This window comes from Neovison vison, chromosome 6, assembly GCF_020171115.1.
Source record: "Neovison vison isolate M4711 chromosome 6, ASM_NN_V1, whole genome shotgun sequence".
Taxonomy (NCBI): Eukaryota; Metazoa; Chordata; class Mammalia; order Carnivora; family Mustelidae; genus Neogale; species Neogale vison.
The window spans coordinates 28,582,097-28,602,140 of NC_058096.1; the positions used below are offsets into that span (position 1 = coordinate 28,582,097).

The following is a 20,044-nucleotide window of genomic DNA, read 5'->3' on the forward strand; positions in this document are numbered from 1 at the left end:
TTTAAATTGAGAGAAAAGGATCCTTTCTCCATTATTTTGGCACCTGTGTGGTTTTATTTTTATTTTATTATTATTATTTTTTAGAAGAATGTTAACATCAATCTTGTCCTTTTCTTTTTCTAATGCTAAAGCTGGTAAACTTTTTTTTAAGATTTTATTTATTTGACAGACAGAGATCACAAGTAGGCAGAGAGGCAGGCAGAGAGAGGAGGAAGCAGGCTCCCCGCTGAGCAGAGAGCCCGATGTGGGGCTCGATCCCAGGACCCTGGGATCATGACCTGAGCCGAAGGCAGAGGCTTTAACCCACTGAGCCACCCAGGCACCCCAAGTAAACTTTTTTTTAAAGACTTTATTTACTTATTTTGATAGAGAGAGAGAGCACAAGTAGGCAGGGGGGGGGGAAGCAGGCTCCCTGCTGAGCGATCCCAGGACCCTGGGATCATGACCTGAGCTGAAGGCAGAGACTTTAACCCACTGAGCCACCCAGGTGACCAAGAGGGTAAACTTCTTATACTGGAGTCCATCTCACTACCAAAGACATGTAAAACCTGCTGCCTATGAAATGGAAGGAAACTTCTCCCCAAATAATACTATTTAACTGTTTTTTCTATTTCCCAATAATTTTGATACAGTGAGCATTATTTTCTATAGTTCTTTATTGCATTTGCCACATGGAAGTGTTTTTAGAGAACATAAAAGACTCATTCTTATCGAGAAGCTTTCTGACTTAAGCATAAAGCAGTACCTCTAAAGAAGAATGAGTTTTTAATGTGAAAATGTTCCCCCAAATTTAGCAATTTCTTGTGAGATAAGGAAAATTTTATAGTGTTAAAAACTGTATCGACTTTCTCTTACCATATTGAAATCCTCAGATCACCTTAACCATCCTCCTTTCCTTGTTGGGCCATTGCTAAACAGAAGTTCAGGGAAAGGATAGGTTTTAGAAGGTATGGAAAATTTCCAGGGCACTCATAGACATCAACACATCTTGTAGTATGTACCTGACAGTGAAGGGCAGAGATCTGAACCAACTGTAAGCCATCTTTACAATTATTTTTCCAGACTTGCTTTTGGGACCACGGCTAACTAAATTAGACTGATTTATTTGATTATTATTTCCTAAAATGTAATATAAATACTTGCAGATTCTGTGGAAATGACTACCTTCAGTAAATCTTGTTTCGTTATATAGGTGCAAATATGATCGTTTCCAGGTATCTCCATTCACGGGATTCTCTTCCCAAAGATAATTAACATGTTAACGTCTAAGTTTCTACAATAGTTTTCTCAACAGTAGTTTTTTGCCTAAGGGATGATAGCTATTCTAGGTAGGAAGAGGTGATGAAAAGGTACTGTTTAAATATGACTTCTGTGTCCTGAAAAACTACTGTACTCTGCCCTTTGTGGACCCATGCCTTCTAAGTTTTTAATAACTAGTTAAATATCAAAGAGCTGTAAGGAAAAAAAAAACCTGAATCTTGATAAATACAAAAAGGACTTCCCAGGTGAAAGCAAAGCAATGCATTTGGAAGGACTAAGAAATAACTTAATTAGAAAGAGTATCAAGGAACCAGATCAAGAGACCCAGAGCTACCACTTCCTTTTGAAAGTAAGGTATTGGGCTAGATGAGCACAGAAACTTGTTGGAACTCTAATTTAAATATGTGGTTATTAGTAGCTCATTCTTACTTTTCCCTTGATATTCTTCTGAGGTCCAAGAGTCGGGTGTAAATAACAAAAATGAGACAGTTATGTAGTGTAATGTCACTAAACTTGTTAGACAAACAAAGAATTCCTGTGATCCGGCTTCTTATTTTATTGAAGCCCAGAGGCGCGCAGTGGCTCGCTCAAGTTCACGTGGCTAGTCACAAAGCAGAGCATCCCAGTAAGGCAGCCATTCATCTGAAGACCAGGGCTAGTTCTATCAAACCAGATCATTGTTTGTTCATTTATTGTATAGATTAAACTATAGCTCCTATATACAATGTTTGTATTTTTTTTTCTATGTAATTTCCTACAGCCATAGCTTGTTGTATGCTAGAACTCTAGTAGATGCTTAATAAAGATTAATTAATTTGTATGCTGGCACTCAGATTTCCTACTGTGCACATTTTTTGGGTCAGCTAGAGGATGTACCCAAAAAGAGAAGCAATCTTACGAACTGTTCTAGAAACTTCTTCCAAATTTGAGGGCAGAGGATATTACATGGGAAGTAGTCTCTGACTTGTGTAATCCAGGCAGCTCCCAGCTGACTTTGCAAGTGTCTTCTAGAAGAGTGACCCCAACATATGGGTAAATGAGCAAACAGCAGTCTTGGCTCCCCCCATACCGAAGAGGGGGAAAGATGACCATGGAGTTTTAACTTCCTGGTGCCACGGAAAATAGAGTCTGTGTGATGCATTATTCCAAGACAGAATTGTGAACACCAAAATCTACTTGAGAGGAAGCAGAAGGAGCCAGAAACCTGTATTAGAACTTGAGTAGGTGATTTGTATTTATATAGTGGGATAAGACTGTTACATAAAGGGCTTTGTTAGACATGCTAAATTACACTGTTCAAATGCGTCTTAATCCTCTAGGCAAGCGCTTTTCCCTTCCCCACATTACCTTATGCAATCTTCTCTCCTGTGAATAACCATCACATTTTATTTGTACTTCTCACATGACACACATTAACCTTTTCCTCCAGATGTTTGGGTTGGTTTTTTTTTGTTTTGTTTTGTTTTGTTATTTTAAAGATTTTAATTATTGGGGCACGTGGATGGCTCAGTTGTTAAGCGTCTGCCTGCCTTCGGCTCAGGTCCTTGGGAGGGAGCCCCGCTTCAGGCTCCCTGCTTGGAGGGAAACCTGCTTCTCCCTCTCCCACTCCCCCTGCTTGTATTCCTTCTCTCGCTGTGTCTCTCGCTATCAAATAAATAAATAAAATCTTAAAAAAAAAGAAAAGGCTTTATTTATTTATTTATTTATTTTTAGATTTATTTTGCTTTTTTCATGTTCCAAAATCATTGTTTATGTACCACACCCAGTGCTCCATGCAATACATGCCCTCCTAAATACCCACCACCAGGCTCACCCATCCCCCCACCCCTTCCCCTCCAAAACTTTCAGTTTGTTTCTCAGAGTCCACAGTCTCTTGTGGTTCGTCTCCCCTCCAATTTCCCCAATTCACTTTTCCTTTCCTTCTCCTGATGTCCTCCATGTTATTCCTTATGCTCCACAGTAAGTGAAACCGTATGATAATTGACTCTCCCTGCTTGACTTATTTCACTCAGCATAATCTCCTCCAGTCCTGTCCATGTTGATACAAAAGTTGGGTAATCATCCTTTCTGATGGAGGCATAATACTTCATTGTATATATGGACCATATCTTCTTTATCATTTGTCTGTTGAAGGGCATCTTGGCTCTTTCCACAGTCTGGCGACTGTGGCCATTGCTGCTATGAACATTGGGGTACAGATGGCCCTTCTTTTACCTCTATCTGTATCTTTGGGGTAAATACCCAGAAGTGTAGGGTTGTAGAGTAACTCTATTTTTTTTAATTTATTTTTTTAATGGATAAGGAAGATGTGGTCCATATACACTATGGAGTATTATGCCTCCATCAGAAAGGACGAATACCCAACTTTTATAGCAACATGGACGGGACTGGAAGAGATTATGCTGAATGAAATGGGTCAAGCAGAAGAGAGTCAATTATCATATGGTCTCACTTCTTCGTGGAGCATAACAAATAGCATGGAAAACAAGGGGTTTTATTTATTTGAGAGAGAGAGTGAGTAAGAGAGCAGGAGTGGGGAGGGGCAGAAGAAGAGGGAGAAGCAGACTCCCAAATTACAGGTGGAATCCAGAATCTGAGATCATAACTGGAGCCGGAAGCAGACACTTAACTGACTGAGCCACCCGTGTGCCCCCCTCCAGGTGTATTTTTAACCAACTGTTCATTTCATATATATTTATTGACCATATTAAAGACCAGGTTTGAGATGTGTAAAAATCACTCTGGAGCCCCCCAAACTCATCCTTTTAGTGGAGAGAGCAGGCACAGGAACAGGCTACTGTTAAGTTTGGTTTTTAATCAATTATACTAAGCAATGAACATCACAAAGCAGACAAAATAGCTTATTCTCCTTTCTATCTCCCACAGATTAAGTGCTCAGTAAATGTGTGTTGAATAAATAAATAAATATTTTATAAGTATTCTAGGAGAATATATTCTTTCATTCATTTATTCATTCAATTGCCTGCTCAGCGGCCTTCTTTAAAATTATGCCTAATCTTATTTTAAGTACTAGTCCAGTGTTTGTTTAATTTTAATTTCTATTACTGAAAAAATAATAAATTTTATAATTATAATGATATAAGAATCCCTAACATCAACATGGCAATTTTTCCACCAGTTATTTTTTTCAATCAATTCATTTATATAAATGAATTCTTTTCAAATTGTCTTTTTAGTTAGTTTTAGTTCCAAGAAAGCATTAAAATAATTCTCTGAAATGAAACTTGTTTTCGTAGGTTGCATTGATTGATTCTAGTTCATAATTCTTTTGGTTTTATTACTGTCCATTGAGTTACTACAATGTTAACTGATCATTGTGACCTTACAGATTATCTTTTTAGAGTTTAAGTCATAAAGAGTAGTCCCTTTTATATAGAAGAGAATGGATAGACAGCTTTGGGGTTTTAATAATCTCAACATTTAAAGCTAATTATTTTGTTTTACCATGAACATAAATTTCCTCATTTTTATCTTGTCAAGTGGCTGGGAAAAATTCACAGTAGAAAAGCTGGGTACTTCTGTTCTGCTTGGAATAAATAGATCTGATTATAAAAACCTGTATTCTAACATATTTTTAAATTATAGAATTTCTTCTAATTATAGGAATAATATATGTTCATTGTAGAAAACTTGGAAAATGCTGAGTATTTAAAGAGAGGGAAAAGCCACTTAGAGTGGTGTTTGTACTTTTTATACAAATTTACATACTGATTTTTCACTTAATAGTGTATAGTGAGCATTAGAAAAATTATTTCTAAAGTTTAAAATTGGTAAATCTTTAGTAATTAAGTGAAGAGTCAGAAGAGTTTGAAACTCAGAAAAACTGTCAATGCAAAACACATGAAACTATCTGAGGTTTCATTTCAGCGAGTTCATTATAGGCTTTCTTTAAAATAAACCAAGATATTAATTTGAAAACATCTCTGTATCTCCTGTTGAAGAAATTATGTGAAACAGACATCATGTGAACAGACTTTTTCTATTTGAATACTTGTTTAAGAGGTCACAAGAAAAGAACAGTTTTCTAATTCAGAAGAACAGAAAAAGAACAAAGGGAAATGATTATACTTCATGCAAATTCTATCCTGTTACTTTCCAACTTCCTTTTCATTAGTGGGATAAAAAGTACACAATTCAGACAGTTAGGTGACTTGGATTTAGTTAGTTTCCTAAGACTAAGTTTCTCCTGTGTGAAAGGAAAGGGATACCATTGGAAAAAAATTAAATTGCCAAATAGTGAAATATATATGGGAAAGAAGATGTATGTGTGTCAATGAGGTGTATATATTCATGTATTTGAGTAAATATGTATATGAGTAAATAATATATAAATAAGAAAAATAAAAAAATATCTTTTTACATTCATATATATATGAAAGGGAAGATATGAATATATATGTATGTATGTGTATATATATACACACACACACACACACACACACACGTTTCATATATATATGAAAGAGAATAAGCCTATAAATAGGAGTGCTTATCTGATACTCATCCTCTATTGGAGAAGCATATTTAATATATAAATCAAAACCCTGGATTTGATTGGTCTTAATGTGGCTGTCATTCCTAGATAACTAGCAGTTATGCTGGCTTCTAAAAATCTTGTGAGAAAGGACATTGGATTAAAAGTCAGAATACTTGATTCTCATCCTTGCTCTATTATTAATGAATTATCTTTCTCTGGGTAAGCCACTTAGCTTCTCTGGTTTTCTCATTTTTTAAATAAGCTGGTAGACTAGATGTCCAATAAGTTTCACCCCAGCTCATAAAATATGGTTGTAGGACTATTCCAGTTCAATAATTCATGGATGCTATTTTCTAAAAATTATTCTATCATCCTAATAGTCAAGCAAAGTGTCAGAAAGTGAGGTATATTTAATTTAACACTTGTAACAAAATTTTTACATTATTTAAGGAATGTGAGTGAAATGAGCTAAAGGATATGGTCACATTATATATGAAAGATAGTATATATGTAGTAAAATATACATATGAAAAATATTTAATTTATATTCATATCTAATTGTCATTTTAGTGGCAAGAAATTTTAAGTAAACTAAACACAATAATTTTCTCTCCTTTCATTCTCAATCCCTAATTCTGGTTTTCACATCATTACCAGATCAAGTCCTCATTCATTCATTCATTTTGTATTATTACTTGTAACTAATCATTTTGTGCCATTACTTCTAATACATTTTGTATCATTTCTTCTAATTAATATAGAGTACCAACTGTCAAGAATACTATAGGTACTAAGGATACTGCATGGGACCTATATGGAAGGTTATGGTTTCTGCCTAACTTCAGTTAGAGTCTATGGGGAAGGAAGATGTTTAACCAATGGCACAAAAATACAAATCTGAAGTTGTGGTGAAAACCAAGAAGGTAAAAAAATGGGAACCTAATTTGGACTTGGGAGTCAGGAAAGAGCTCTCCGAAAAAACATTTAGGATGAAGCCCCAGGGGTGAGTAGGAATTAATCAGTGTAGGAGAATGAGAATAAGCATTCCAGGCTGAGAGAGCAGCACTCATAAAAACACGGAGGAAAAAAAGTGCTCTGGAGATTGGTAATCTAAAAGTCATCACCTTGTGAGTATGAAGAGAGTCTAGAGGCATAGGTGTTATAGACCCCATCAAGTATTTGGGATTTTATTTAGAGAAAACTGGGAAATTTTGCAGTAATTTAAGCAAGATAGTAATAACATCAGATTTACATCTTTCAAAGAGAACTCTAGCATATATTGTGAATCAACCGAAGAAAGGCAAAAGTAAAAAGAAAACCATTTAGAGATTTCGCAGTAGTTTTAATGAGAGAATTTTTTTTTAAGATTTTATTTATTTATTTGACAGACAGAGAGCACAAGTCAGCAGAGAGGCAGGCAGAGAGGGACGAGGAAGCAGGCTCCCTGCTGAGCAGAGAGCCCAATGCAGGGCTCTATCCCAGGACCCTGGGATCATGACCTGAGCCCAAGGCAGAGGCTTTAACCCACTGAGCCACCCAGGCGCCCCTCAATGAGAAGATTAAACTAGGGTGGTAAGAAGGGAAATGGTGAAAAAGAAACAGGTTCAAGATGTATTCTGGAGGACAAACCAAACTCAGTAATGGGACTAGACCAAATTTAGTAATGGATAGGTATGTGGCAAAGGTGATAATCTGATTTATAGAATGTGCATGAGGGTAGATGAAGATGGCATTCATTAAGTGGAAGAAGCCCAGAAGAGAATCATGTTTGCGGGTGTAGAGGTCAGTCTTGATAGTGCCCAGAAGTCGTTTTAGGTAGACAGTTGCATATTTGAGTCTGAAGTTCTGATGAAAACCTTGGAGAAATAAATTGGGCATCCATCAGCATGTAAGTGACATTAAATGGAGTGTGTGTGTATGTGTGTGTGTGTCTGCGTGCGCACGTATGCATATGTGTAAGTGAGAAAAGAATGATGGTAATATTAGATGAGGGCCCAGAGTTAGTTATCAAGGAATTGAAGCATTTGGTCTTGAGAGAAAAGGAGTTATCAGCATATAGGAGTTAGAGAAAGAATGGCCAGAAAGGGTGAAAGGAAAACCAGAGAAGCCAAGAAAATAAAGTGCTTCCTGCAGACCATCATGGTCAATCTTGCTGCATATCAAGCAGTAATGGAGTTTGAAAATGGTTCATTGGAAAACAAAAGCAGTCTGAATGGAATAGTAGAAGCAAAAGCTGATTGACAGATGTGTGAACCGAGTTGAAAGGAGGAGAATTAGAGGAATTAAGGGAAGCACACACAGTGAACTTTCTGAGAAGTATGCCTGGGAAAGGGAGGAGAAAGAGTCGTAAATAAAATATGGTGAATTAAAGATAGATAAGATCAGAGCATATTTGAATGTTTTGGGAGAAAGTCCTTTAAAAAGTAAGATGATCAAAATTCAATAAAAAGGCAAAAAGAATAAAATGGAAACCAAGTATGTCACTCCCTGATTAGAACAAATACATGTTCCTCAACCTGTTCTACAAAAGCCTCCTTGGAGGCCTCTCTTCAGGTTTCTGGCTGATTTTCCACGTTCTTCCCTCTGTTCTCTTCCTTGGGCATGCTGAGAATTCTTCCAGGACCTTCAGCTTTAGAACCTCTGCACAAGACAGAGCCTCACAGGAGTTCTCTTCCCCCTGCTTTTCGATGAGCTCACCCTTCTCTGTCGTTCAGATCTTAGGGCCGGAAATAGCCTTTCTGACCATGTACTGAATTCAAAGCAAACACCATATCTTCACATCCGGTTCCTTATAATTCAGGCCTGGGCTTCTGTATCCTTAGTGACACCACCCCTCATCACTCAATGTAAATTAGTAACCTCCATCATCCACACTCAGTCATGCTGCTAATTGTTAGAGTAGCAGATGTCAGATTTTCTTGCTTCTGTATGTGATTATATGCTTATGGTATGCTACTTCCCTCTGGAATGTAGACCGTATGAAAGCAGGGGGTCTCATTTTACTTGTTCAATGCCATAGCCTCAGAATGTGTGATAGTTAAAAAAAGAAAGAAAGAAAGAAAAAGAATTAAGATAGTGCCTGACATACAGTGGGGTGTTCAATAAAAATGTGTTGATTGGTTGCACGGTGAGTTCAATTTATGAGTCAATCTTCTTAGAAAACATCTAGAAATTAAAAGGTACATTATTATAAGTTTTAATCAAATTCAGCACAAATGCACAGGTAACACATTAGGAGACTCTGGTGAATAACTTTATAATTTTGAAAATATTCTAAAGGATTTATTTTTATTTTTTAAAGGGTTCCTTTTTAATTAGATCATCTTAATGATTCTATTGTCTCTTATTATAATATTTACTTTAACTTTCATCCCTCAGGTATGTACTACCTTAATAGCAAGAGAAGGTTTTTTGGAAATACTTTGCTATTAGAAAGTAGTCCGCCTAGGGCACCCGGTGGCTCAGTGGGTTAAGCATCCGCCTTCAGCTCAGCTCGTGATCCCAGGGTCCTGAGATCCAGCCCCACATCGGCTCCCCGCTCAGTGGGGAGCCTGCTTCTCCCTCTCTAGCTCCCCCATGCTTGTGTTCCCTCTCTTGCTATCTCTATCAAATAAATAAATAATATCTTTAAAAATAATAATAAAAGAAAATAGTCTAGCGTAAAACTTTTACTATGGATAAGCCTTTTGGTGGATAAAACATACATATGAACTCAAGAGTGTATTTAACATTCAGCAAAGACTTAACAAGCCAGGTACTATCCTAGATATATGGGATTCAAAAGTGAATAAAATGCAATAGATTGATCTCTATTAACTCAAAGATCTGTGAGTGATTAAAGATACAAAAGTTAATGAGACTCTGCTTTGAAAAGACTGTAATACAGTTTGAACAAAATAACGAGAGGTCAGTTTGTTTTAACACCTCTGGGCCATGAGCTCTCACTTATATGAATTTAGACATTATACAAATGCTTTCATTCCTCCTAGGGGCAAATCATTAATATGAAATTCAGTTATCCTGGTCTGTAACACCTTTCCCCGTATCAAGTGAAAGTCATTTTCACAAAGAAGGGGGAAGGAGAAGGCAATTTCCGATTTCAGTGTTTCAGTGGAGCAATTAAGCATCGGCTGTGATAGGAGGAGGTTGCCATATGAAAGAAGTACAACAAAGAAAATTATCGTGCTCAATAGTTGTGCAATGTCAGCCTATTATTTCTGGAAGGGCCTCAAGATGAGAAAATGACTCGTCTTGAGTTACAGCGCCTGGGAAACCAAGTAAGTCAGAAAATACTGAAAAGGAATACAGAAGAAAATAATACAAAAATAAATAGCCATAGAAATTGTGTGGAGCTGAGTATGACCTTTGGAAAGAGAGGGAAGATTTTTGCATATCTAAGAAAATCTCATCACAAGCCTCCCTGGAAGATTAAAATGACTTCAATATTTTCCCATTTATTTAATGCAAACAGGTCTGGCTTGTTCTGACAAAACGTCACATTTCCTATTTAGGTGCTTTTATGCAGAGACAGAACATCAAGTTTATACTGGTTGCTCAAAGTCATTCTTCAAGACCAAGAATAAGTGCTGAAAATAATGATTGGAAATGTTTGTGTGCCCGAGATCCCCTCTTGCAAACATTTCTTTGGGCTTCGTTTCTCTCAAAGGATTGGAGAGCACTATTATCAGTGTATCTCATTCAAACAGTAATGAGGAAGCAGGTCATTCACCTTTTGAAAATTACGGTATTTATTCAGATGTCATTTCTCAGCTCTTCAATGAAAAAATGAGGCAAAACCATAAGAAGAAATAGGTCGGCATCCAGAGATTTCTGGGTGAAAAGTATTCCTCTATGTATTACCTCATATCTAGTTAACAGCACAGGATACAACTATTTTACCAATTAGTATTCAATTTAACACATAAAGTATTAATTTCCACAATATTTTGAAATTGTTAAGAGTAAGCTATCCTAAATAGAGTAAGTAAAAGCAGTGTGAGTACAAATTTGCCAACTTAAGCTAGTGGGAAGTGTTTCTGTATCTTTCAGAGAAATCTGAGTCATTAAGCAGTATTAATTGTTCTATCCATTCTTTTTGCTATAATAAACCAGTGACACTTAGGTACTAAAACATAATATAGAATGCCCTGGCTGGTTTTTTTGTTTTGTTTTGTTTTGTTTTTTCTCAGTGTCTATCTTCTAAAATGCAAAAGGCTAAATAAAGAAAAGGATTTTATTTGAAAACATTTCGTACTTGAAATAAAATGCTGTTTTATCAGAAATTTCCACAAGGAAAAATGAAAATCTCTGACTTTTGCTTTTTTGCCTCCATCAGTCTGTCCCCACACTGTCAAGAAGCAACTTTAAACCTCTCGTTCCTTCTTTGTTACCCTGCAAAGACCTTGTTCCTTTCCACTATTTCACATTGAGCATGGGCGACTCATTTTTAGATGGCTCCAGATTCAATCCATTTTGCAGCATGTTGAAGTTAAAAAAAAAAAAAAAAAACGTAAAGCAACACCCTGCTTTAGTATGACTGGTCAGTTGTAATATATTTTACAAGTTTGAGACCAAAAAATGGTCTGCTTTCAAATTATTGCTTAAAATTGTCCCAGGCTACAGGTTTTAAGGTCACATTATCAATTTTCCCACATTTATGATCTCGACACATTATGTATTTAATCTTTTGTGAAGAAGAATTTGTCTTTACCTTGAGCTGTGTTTGTGCTAGGCCGTAAAATCAGGCGGTGACCTAATGGAATCAACGGGGACGTTAAAGAGACTACAGAAACTAGTCTGGGCCAAGAAAGCCAGGGCCCCCAGTCTGAAGGAGATGAAACCTGCCTTTGTAAATCTCCGTAAGTAAGCAGTCAGAATGCTGCTAAACGTTCTTCGAGAAAGAACTGTGGTAGTGTATAGGAAATGAAGGCCATTTTGATAAGGCCGTAAAATAATCATTAAAAGTTGAGGGGCTTTAAATTACCAATTTATTTGTGAAACAGATATATCCTTACCCTACTTCTGAATTTTCCTCTATATACCTCGTATCTCCTTCCCTTCAAGACCAGACTCTGGGACAGAGTGGGAGAAAGAGATAGTAAGGGTCAGCACCGTCCACTGTCCCCATTCTTTGGCCAAAGGAAATGGTATCTTTCAATTTTGACTTGAGTGTGGCAAAATGGCATGTCATACAACTCAGATGTTCATTTATTTTTTTTTTAATTGTGTTATGTTAGTCATCATACAAAACATCATTAGTTTGTTTTTGTTTGGTTGGTTTTTTAAAGACTTATTTATTTATTTATTTATTTGACAGAGAAATCACAAGTAGGCAGAGAGGCAGGCGGGGGGCGGGGGGGAAGCAGGCTCCCTGCTGAGCAGAGAGCCCAATGCTGGGCTCAATCCCAGGACCCTGGGATCATGACATGAGCCGAAGGTAGAGGCTTAATCCACTGAGCCACCCAGGCGCCCTATCATTAGTTTTTGATGTAGTGTTCCATGATTCATTATTTACGTATGACACTCAGTGCTCCATGCAATGTGTGCCCTCCTTAACCAGGCTGTGACAAACACTGTATGCATAAATCTCTTTATAGATTGATATTAGAAAAAAATTAGAATGCCAATAGGATTTCAGCCCATGTACACTGAGATTTCATTTTCTCATGAAAGGAGAATATTTCATTTACTTCCTTATGATGCTCTCTATACACATTACCTCAAAAAAATAAAAAATATGTAAGAATATAAGCACACCAAATTATGTTAATATATATAGGGATTTTTTAAATTTGTAGTTTTCTTAAATATCTTTCAGTATACTATTTGTATGTGACTTTCGGTCATTGTAGTCAAACTGAATTTAATCATTATATACAGCTTCAAAATCCTTGAGGTAAACCTGTCTTTACAAAAAAAATCATTTACTATACAAAAGATTACTCTTTAAAGAATTGCAATTGTAGGGGTGCCTGGGTGGCTCAGTGGGTTAAGCCTCTGCCTTCAGCTCAGGTCATGATCTCAGGGTCATGGGATCAAGCCCCACATCAGGATCTCTACTCAGCGAGGAGCCTTCTTCCCCCTCTCTCTCTGCCTGCTTCTCTGCCAACCTGTGATCTCTCTCTGTGTCAAATAAATAAATAAAATCTTTAAAAAATTTATTTTAAAAAAGTTGCAATTGTAAATTATTTTGTGAAATTAAATGATTTCCTGTTTTATCCTGTGGTGTTCGTTTCTACTATATAAAAGGAAATATAATAGTCATAATTTCTACCTGTGCAAAATCATTTGACTTACTTCTTATTTTTCTTTGTCATTCAGAAGATGAAGATGAAACATTGATTTCCTGTATGAAATTAGCCAGATCCCAAGAAAAGAAAATTAGTAACGCTAGCACAAGAGGAAAGGAAGAAATGGAGATTGGATGGGATTCTATTTCTGCATCACGGGCTAGATCCAGCGCTTCAACTGGATGCAATTCAGCAGAAATGTTATCCCCCAACGAAGGTGAAGTTCAGATGTGGAACAGCTGGAAGCCTTTTCCAGAAAACCCTCTCTGGACATGTGTTGATTTCCCAATTGCCCAAATTGGACCCTGGAACAACTGTTTCCGCTGCCCTTACCACCCACAACTGAAGTCTTCTTACACAGATATGGATCTCCCACACTCTTGGGTAAGTTTGTAAACGAAAAGAAATGTATCGCCTCATCTGCATGTTTTTACCAGCAGGAAAGAAACAGATAACGAAAATGCTAATCAGTCAAATTTATCAGCGTCAGGAAAGTTTCTAGAACTAGAGTTGTCTTTCCAAAAAGCAATGCAGCTCTCGTGACTTTTGCTATCCTGTTACGTGTGTATCTCTGTGTGTGTGTGTGTATCTTGTGTTCAAATAATCTACTGCACGATATTTTTTTAGAGAATTTTTTTTTTTTTTTTTTTTAGTTGAAGGCTGTTCATTCAGATCAAGATGTGGATTGAATTCTGTACATCATTGCTGTGGTCACGAAGTCTCACTGACCAACAATAGCTAACTTAAATGAGCATTTTCTATGGGCCTGCCATTCCTCAAAGCACTTTATCATTTTATTTCAATCTCAAAACAACCCTGTAAGGTAGGGAAAGTTATTCTAATACTGATTCCCCCATTTTACAGTTGAGAAAAATGAGGCACAAAAAAGTTAGCAACAGGTACAATGTCACAGAGCTAACAAAAAGTGGAGCCAAGATCTAGAACCTAGACAGTCATATGCTAAGGATCCTGCTTTTTGCTAATATAGTGTTTCCCATATACTAAACTAGGCCCTAAAGCCATATGACTCAAGAGAAAGAGTATAGACTCCAGAGTTACAAAAAATTGGGTTTGGATTCAAGCTCTGCTACTTGTTTGGCTTGGGCAAATTAATTAAAAACTTTTATCCTAATTTTGTCAACTGTAAAATTGAAATAGTAATATTAAATTCATGAAGTAGTTGAGAAACCAAAACTAGGTAACACGAATATCCTAGGACTTAAGAGTACTTTTTTTTTCACCTTGATTATACGTTACTTAAGACATGTATTTTGTACCTTTATTTCTCTACAGTTCATGGTCATTTGTGCTTGTAGTGACTGCATGGAACAAGTTTGTGTTTCCAGGATCCCTACTCTATGCCATTTTGCTCTGAGAATCCATCTCGTACTAGACAGAGGCTGTATTTCATGGTGCATTAGAGCTCTCTGAAGAGGCTTGGAGTCCTTTTCACCTTTTAAGACTTGTATATTAAGTTAGGTCTTTGCAGACTGGAGCTAAAGTAATCTGTGTTCAAAGTACCACATTAAATATTACAGGTGTCTAGTAGCAGACTTGGAACTGATAAAACTGTCCAACATTAGTTATTTTTAGGAACGTCTGTGCCACTTCCTTAGTCTTCATCTTCTCTTTTGGGGCCACTGGGTTTTGCCGACTTCTTCTTGGAGGACTTTCTTAGAGAGCACCTGGTAATATAATTAGGAACCACTTCTGAAGACTCCCCTTGACAGCTTCAGCGTCAGGATCAAGAATAATGACTAGTTGGCAAGCAGCAAAGCTGTTGTATAAGTATCTAAATTCACATATTTAGAGCTTCTTTCAAGAGTAAATCTGGAGCCCTTAATTTAGCAATTCTGGATTTTAGCAGTCTGACCTCAATCTAACCGTTCAGCGCTGTCTATAACTTCTTGTGGATTTCCTGGGCTGGGCTGCCGAACTGAATGATCTGCTTATTCCTAATGACTGTCTTGTACTCTCCTGCATCTCTGTCTTTGTGTATCTGTATTGGCCTCTGCCTAGCATGTTATTCTTGCTTTTAACCATGACCCTAGCCCTTAAGACTTGGATTACTTTGTTGTCCTTTAGGAAATACTTTCTGGATCATGCCAGATAGAAGTAATTGCACCTTCCTTTGAGCTTCTAGAGAACTTAAGGGCATTATTCTTTCATTATATATTTATCAAATACATATTGGCATCATTGTACGCCAGTTTGCAATATTAGCACTGGGAATACAGAGCAAAACAATACATACACTGCCCCCATCTTCACGTAATTTACCATACTCTACCTTATGGTAGAATGACTTCAGCGTTTGTTTATTTGCTATAAGTATTTTATCTTTGTATCCTCCATAGTCCCTAGACTGTGATGGGTCTTAGATTAATATTTGAGTGGCACCTGCTGACTAAATGAATGGCGTTTGAGAAACCAATGGATTTTGTTTCCATAGATCTACATATTTGTTCTCATTTTTCTGTTTTTATTTCAATCCAATTATCCATAAACTCAGTTATTGTGTATGTGAATCTGTGAATGTTTGTCTAGATTTAATTATATATACATAGTAATGTTTTTCTTTTCTTTTGGTGGTGGTTTTGTCGATTTTAGTACATAACTAAATGATTAAGTAAATGAGTTTTATCTGCAGAAGGTCAAACGTATCTGCAGAATACTCAGAATTTCAGATGATAATGCTCAGCATTTGTGACAGGAAAACCTCACTGGATTTGGAGCGAGAGTTCAAGAACATGCTAGAGTTAAATTGGTTTGGTAAACGTAATGAAACCACTTACTCTCAGGGATTTGAGACACAGAATGAAAGAAGTTGGATGAGTGCAAATTATTATTTTTATATTCTACACATATATTCTATAGTAATACCAAGTGAAAAATACCCAGTTTCATTTTAGCATAGCTGGTATTTTTTTTCTGTAGTAATTGCAGGGTTATTATTTGGGTTATATTTTAACTTTCATTCTACAGAAGGTACTGAAGGCAAATGGTGTTGAGGGAAAAGTTGTGCTTCTGAAATGAGTGTTACTTACCATACATGACAGGTAGTCAGAGGTGACATTTTTTGCAATTTTAAAGGGTAAAAGTGTGACCAGATTTTTTTTCTTAATGTACCAACATATGCAGATATGCTGGAGCTGAGCCAAAACCCCACATTTCAGGGAAAATGAAACCAATCCACAAAGACACTAGATTCTCCTTGACTTTAGAAATTTAAGCAATAGTAGATTCCAGTGCCTTTGATCCTGTTACCAAAGCAGAGCTTTCAGGTGGCCTGCAACTGACTTGTCTTCCAGAAAGTTCTTATTCACCCTAGTCTGACTCACTGTTAATCCCACTCAGGTTCATAGTCTCAAAGCTGGTTCTGATAGAACTGGGTTTAATACCAACCAATTCTGACCTTACCAGCCCAGGGAGCTCAGGCAAACTCCTCAGCTTCTTTAACTCACTAATTCCAGTTCTGGACATTATTATCAGACCCTGCTCATCCCCTCTCTTCTGAGTGACTCTCTGTGTACTGAGAACACCCATTTGTAAATCAAGGTTATCAACATCTACCATGTGGGGTTGTTGGGAAGGTGAAAGAAAAGGGTGCCAGGACTCAGGTGACAGTAGATGATATTCATGCAAAAACGGAGGAATCAAGAGGCTTGTGCTGGACTTGGAAAGAAGCATCATTTTATTCAGTGGAGATACCATAAACAAACTGAAATCAGACAGGGGAATATATATTATTTGCGAAGGGCTTTTCACAGAAGTCAACAGGAGGACGATGAGACGCACACAGATATTTAATGTGCAGTTTAGTTGTTTGCAAGGTCTGTGGGTTCTGGAGTGTGGGGAAAGATAAGTGATGATTGAACTGATAGAAACCGAGAAAGGTAAAGGCCCGATTTGTGAAAGTATACACTCCACGAGAGAAGTGTGAAAGGAAAAACTACTTAGGGATGCAGGGGTTTTTTCCATATCTGAGATGAACAGTGTGGAGAGGGGATTTCAGATACATTTAGGAAAGGTAATAGTGGAGGTAACCAAAAATAATATGTGAAGCCGAGTGTTTACAATCAGTTTAGGAGGAGAGTGATTGAAGGGTACTTATGACGAAGCTCTGCGTGCTAAGAACTTGAAACATCTTAACAAAAGAGGAAAGTGAGTCCAAAGAGACTTGGTTGGGAAGAAGGGCAAGAAAGAATAAAATGGGTATGTTGCAAAGAAGACGAGACCGTCCTTTAATAGAATGTTATGATAATAGCAAACATACTTCAAAACCTGGGGCAATTTTTCAGATTTATAGGAAGGACAAACAACTTATTTTTTGTAATATAAAGATATGGAAGTAATCTTGACATGAAAAGGGGGAGCAAATATACATTTTTCCCTGTGTATGTCTAAAATATTTTATAAAAAATAGTGTGATACACTTAAGAAGTGATAATAACAAAAGCTCTTTCAGGAAGAAGGAAAGACAAAGGCCTGAAATAACAGAACAGAGACCCAAGTGCAGGATAATTCAAACACAATGTGAATAGAAAAGTAATAATGAGAATTGGATAAAAATCAAAGAAAAACAAGTGAGGGTGATATACAGAATCTCAAGGTGAGAAAATAAACAGAGCTCTACTTAAAGCATCTTAAAGTACACAAGAGGATGAGAGGGGTGGAGTCCTAAGGTCTTGTTGGAGGAGTATGTGAACTTGCCACAACTCTGCCAGAAGAGAAAGCACGGATAATGGAACATTTCTACAGGGAACTATTTGTTTTAGTGAGAGGAACAGGATGTAGGCTAAAACTCACCAAGAAATAAAGGAACAAATATTTTACAGTTAACCTTTTTTTTTTTGAAGATTTTATTTGTTTATTTGACAGACAGAGAATGTAAGTAGGCAGAGAGGCAGGCAGAGAGAGAGAGGGAAGCCGGCTCCCTGTTGAGCAGAGAGCCCGATGCGGGGCTCAATCCCAGGACCCTGTGATCATGACCTGTGCCAGAGGCAGAGGCTTAACCCACTGAGCCACCCAGGTGCCCCTAGAGTTAGCATTTCAATTCAAATGGAGAGTAGGGGAAACTAATTATTGACATGGGAAAATGCTCCTGGGACCTCTAGACCCATCACTGAATTGTGTAAGAGTTTTTACACTGACCAAGAAAACTACTGATCTGTGGGAAAGAAGTGACCAAAGCAGGATAAGCTGTTTGTGTGCCTCTTCTACCTTCTCTACTCTCCACCTTGGCAATCTCTCCCAGTCTATCTGACCCTGGTCTGCTTCCTTCAGTCAGCATGACGTGTCATTACCAGATTAATCTACCAGATTAATGTACTTGACTAATCTACCTGATTAATGATTCCAAAGCTCAAATCTGACATTACTGCTCCCCTCACAAACCTTTAAATATCTCCCCAACACTGACAGGGTCAAATGCAAACTCATTCACCCAATCTGCCCTCTTAACTAGATCCCCACAAGTCTCTTTCACGGATACACTCTGCTGTCAGCAAGGTGGTACCAAACAATGATTTGTCTCTATCTCCATAGTTCTGTTTATACTGTTTCCTCATTTAGTCCCTCCTTTCTTCTCTACCTATTTGATGAATAGTATGGAAGTTTAAAGGTGTAGATGGAGAAGTAAGAATCCATGATGTACACTTTGAAGAAAAAAAATGTAAAAAGACAATAAGAAAACACATGGTTCAGAAAGAAAAGACATGTTAATTTCATGGATTCCACCATTTTCTTTGTACATTAGTGATGTCAGTCTCCTACCAAAAAGCCTCTGTGGTCCCACGGAATAAGACATTCTAAGAAGACTGCTCACAAATCCACCCAGAGGGAGGCAGGCTCTGAACCATCCATGCATAATTTCTCATTGTTGCATGCCCTTGTGTTCAACAGTGAAAGCAAAACCCATTTTTTAGAACAGCTTAAAACTTTTATCTGCTGACACTGGAATTATGGTAGTATGGAAAATGAACATGGATTCAATGAATAGATCTGGACAACCCATGAAAAGGAAGGCAGAGTAAATGATAATCGAGACTGAGAAAATCAAAAGGAAAAATAGAAAAATGTGATACAAAAATACCAAAAGATAGCTATACTTACTACACGCCGCACTGAAACTGATGAACTTGAGAATTGAGATTCTAAAAATAATTTTAAAAGCTTCAATGAACAAGAATGAATAATGAATTATGAATATTTTACATGACAGAATTTTAACTGCAGCCAGGATAATGTTTGGTGGAAAGAGAATTAACATTTACCCAAGAGAAGCGTTTGAAAAATAGGAGATGTTGCAACGGCTTATTGATTCCTTCGTTCTTTCATTCATTCACTCATTCACTCCTGAGCAAATTCATGTTAAGTGCCTCCTGAGCTACTTAATGTATGAGTGTACAAGCTTAGTGTATGTGGGGGGATGGCCAGCCCACTCTTTCATATTTATAATGAGAGCTTATGGGTTAAGAGGCACGTCAAAAAGGAAGGGAACAAATAATCACAGTCCTTGGTATAAAAATTCACTAGGATAGCAAACACACTGCAATACTTACATACATAAAATGATCCTGGAGAAGGTCTTGCAAGACATACATTTCACATTTACATTTAAAAAGAGAGCTTATATTTCCTATGCTCCACAAATAAGTGAAACCACGGAGAACATGGGGAGATGGAGAAGAGAAGTGAGTTTGGGGAAATTGGAGGGGGAGATGAACAGTGAGAGACTGTGGACTCTGAAAAACAATCTGAGGGTATTGGAGGGGTGGGGGACGGGAGGTTGGGTGAGCCTGGTGGTGGGTATTAAGGAGGGCACGGATTGCATGGAACACTGGGTGTGGTGCATAAGCAATGAATTCTGGTACACTGAAAAGAAATTTAAAAAATTAAAAATTTTTCCACGTTGCTGAATTGCTGTATGAGTTCTAGTAGTTTGGGGATGGAGTCTTTTGGGTTTTCCATATAAAGAATCATGTCATCTGCGAAG

At 37.2% G+C, this 20,044-nt stretch overlaps 1 protein-coding gene across 1 annotated transcript in view; it reads left to right on the plus strand.

Annotated features, from left to right (window-relative positions):
• SAMSN1 (SAM domain, SH3 domain and nuclear localization signals 1) overlaps positions 1–20,044 on the plus strand; it is a 143,978-nt gene that overhangs the window by 43,237 nt on the left and 80,697 nt on the right. Inside the window, exon 6 of the mRNA XM_044251109.1 lies at positions 13,079–13,431. Coding sequence (XP_044107044.1) covers positions 13,079–13,431 — 353 coding nt within the window. The remainder of the gene's footprint in view (positions 1–13,078; positions 13,432–20,044) is intronic.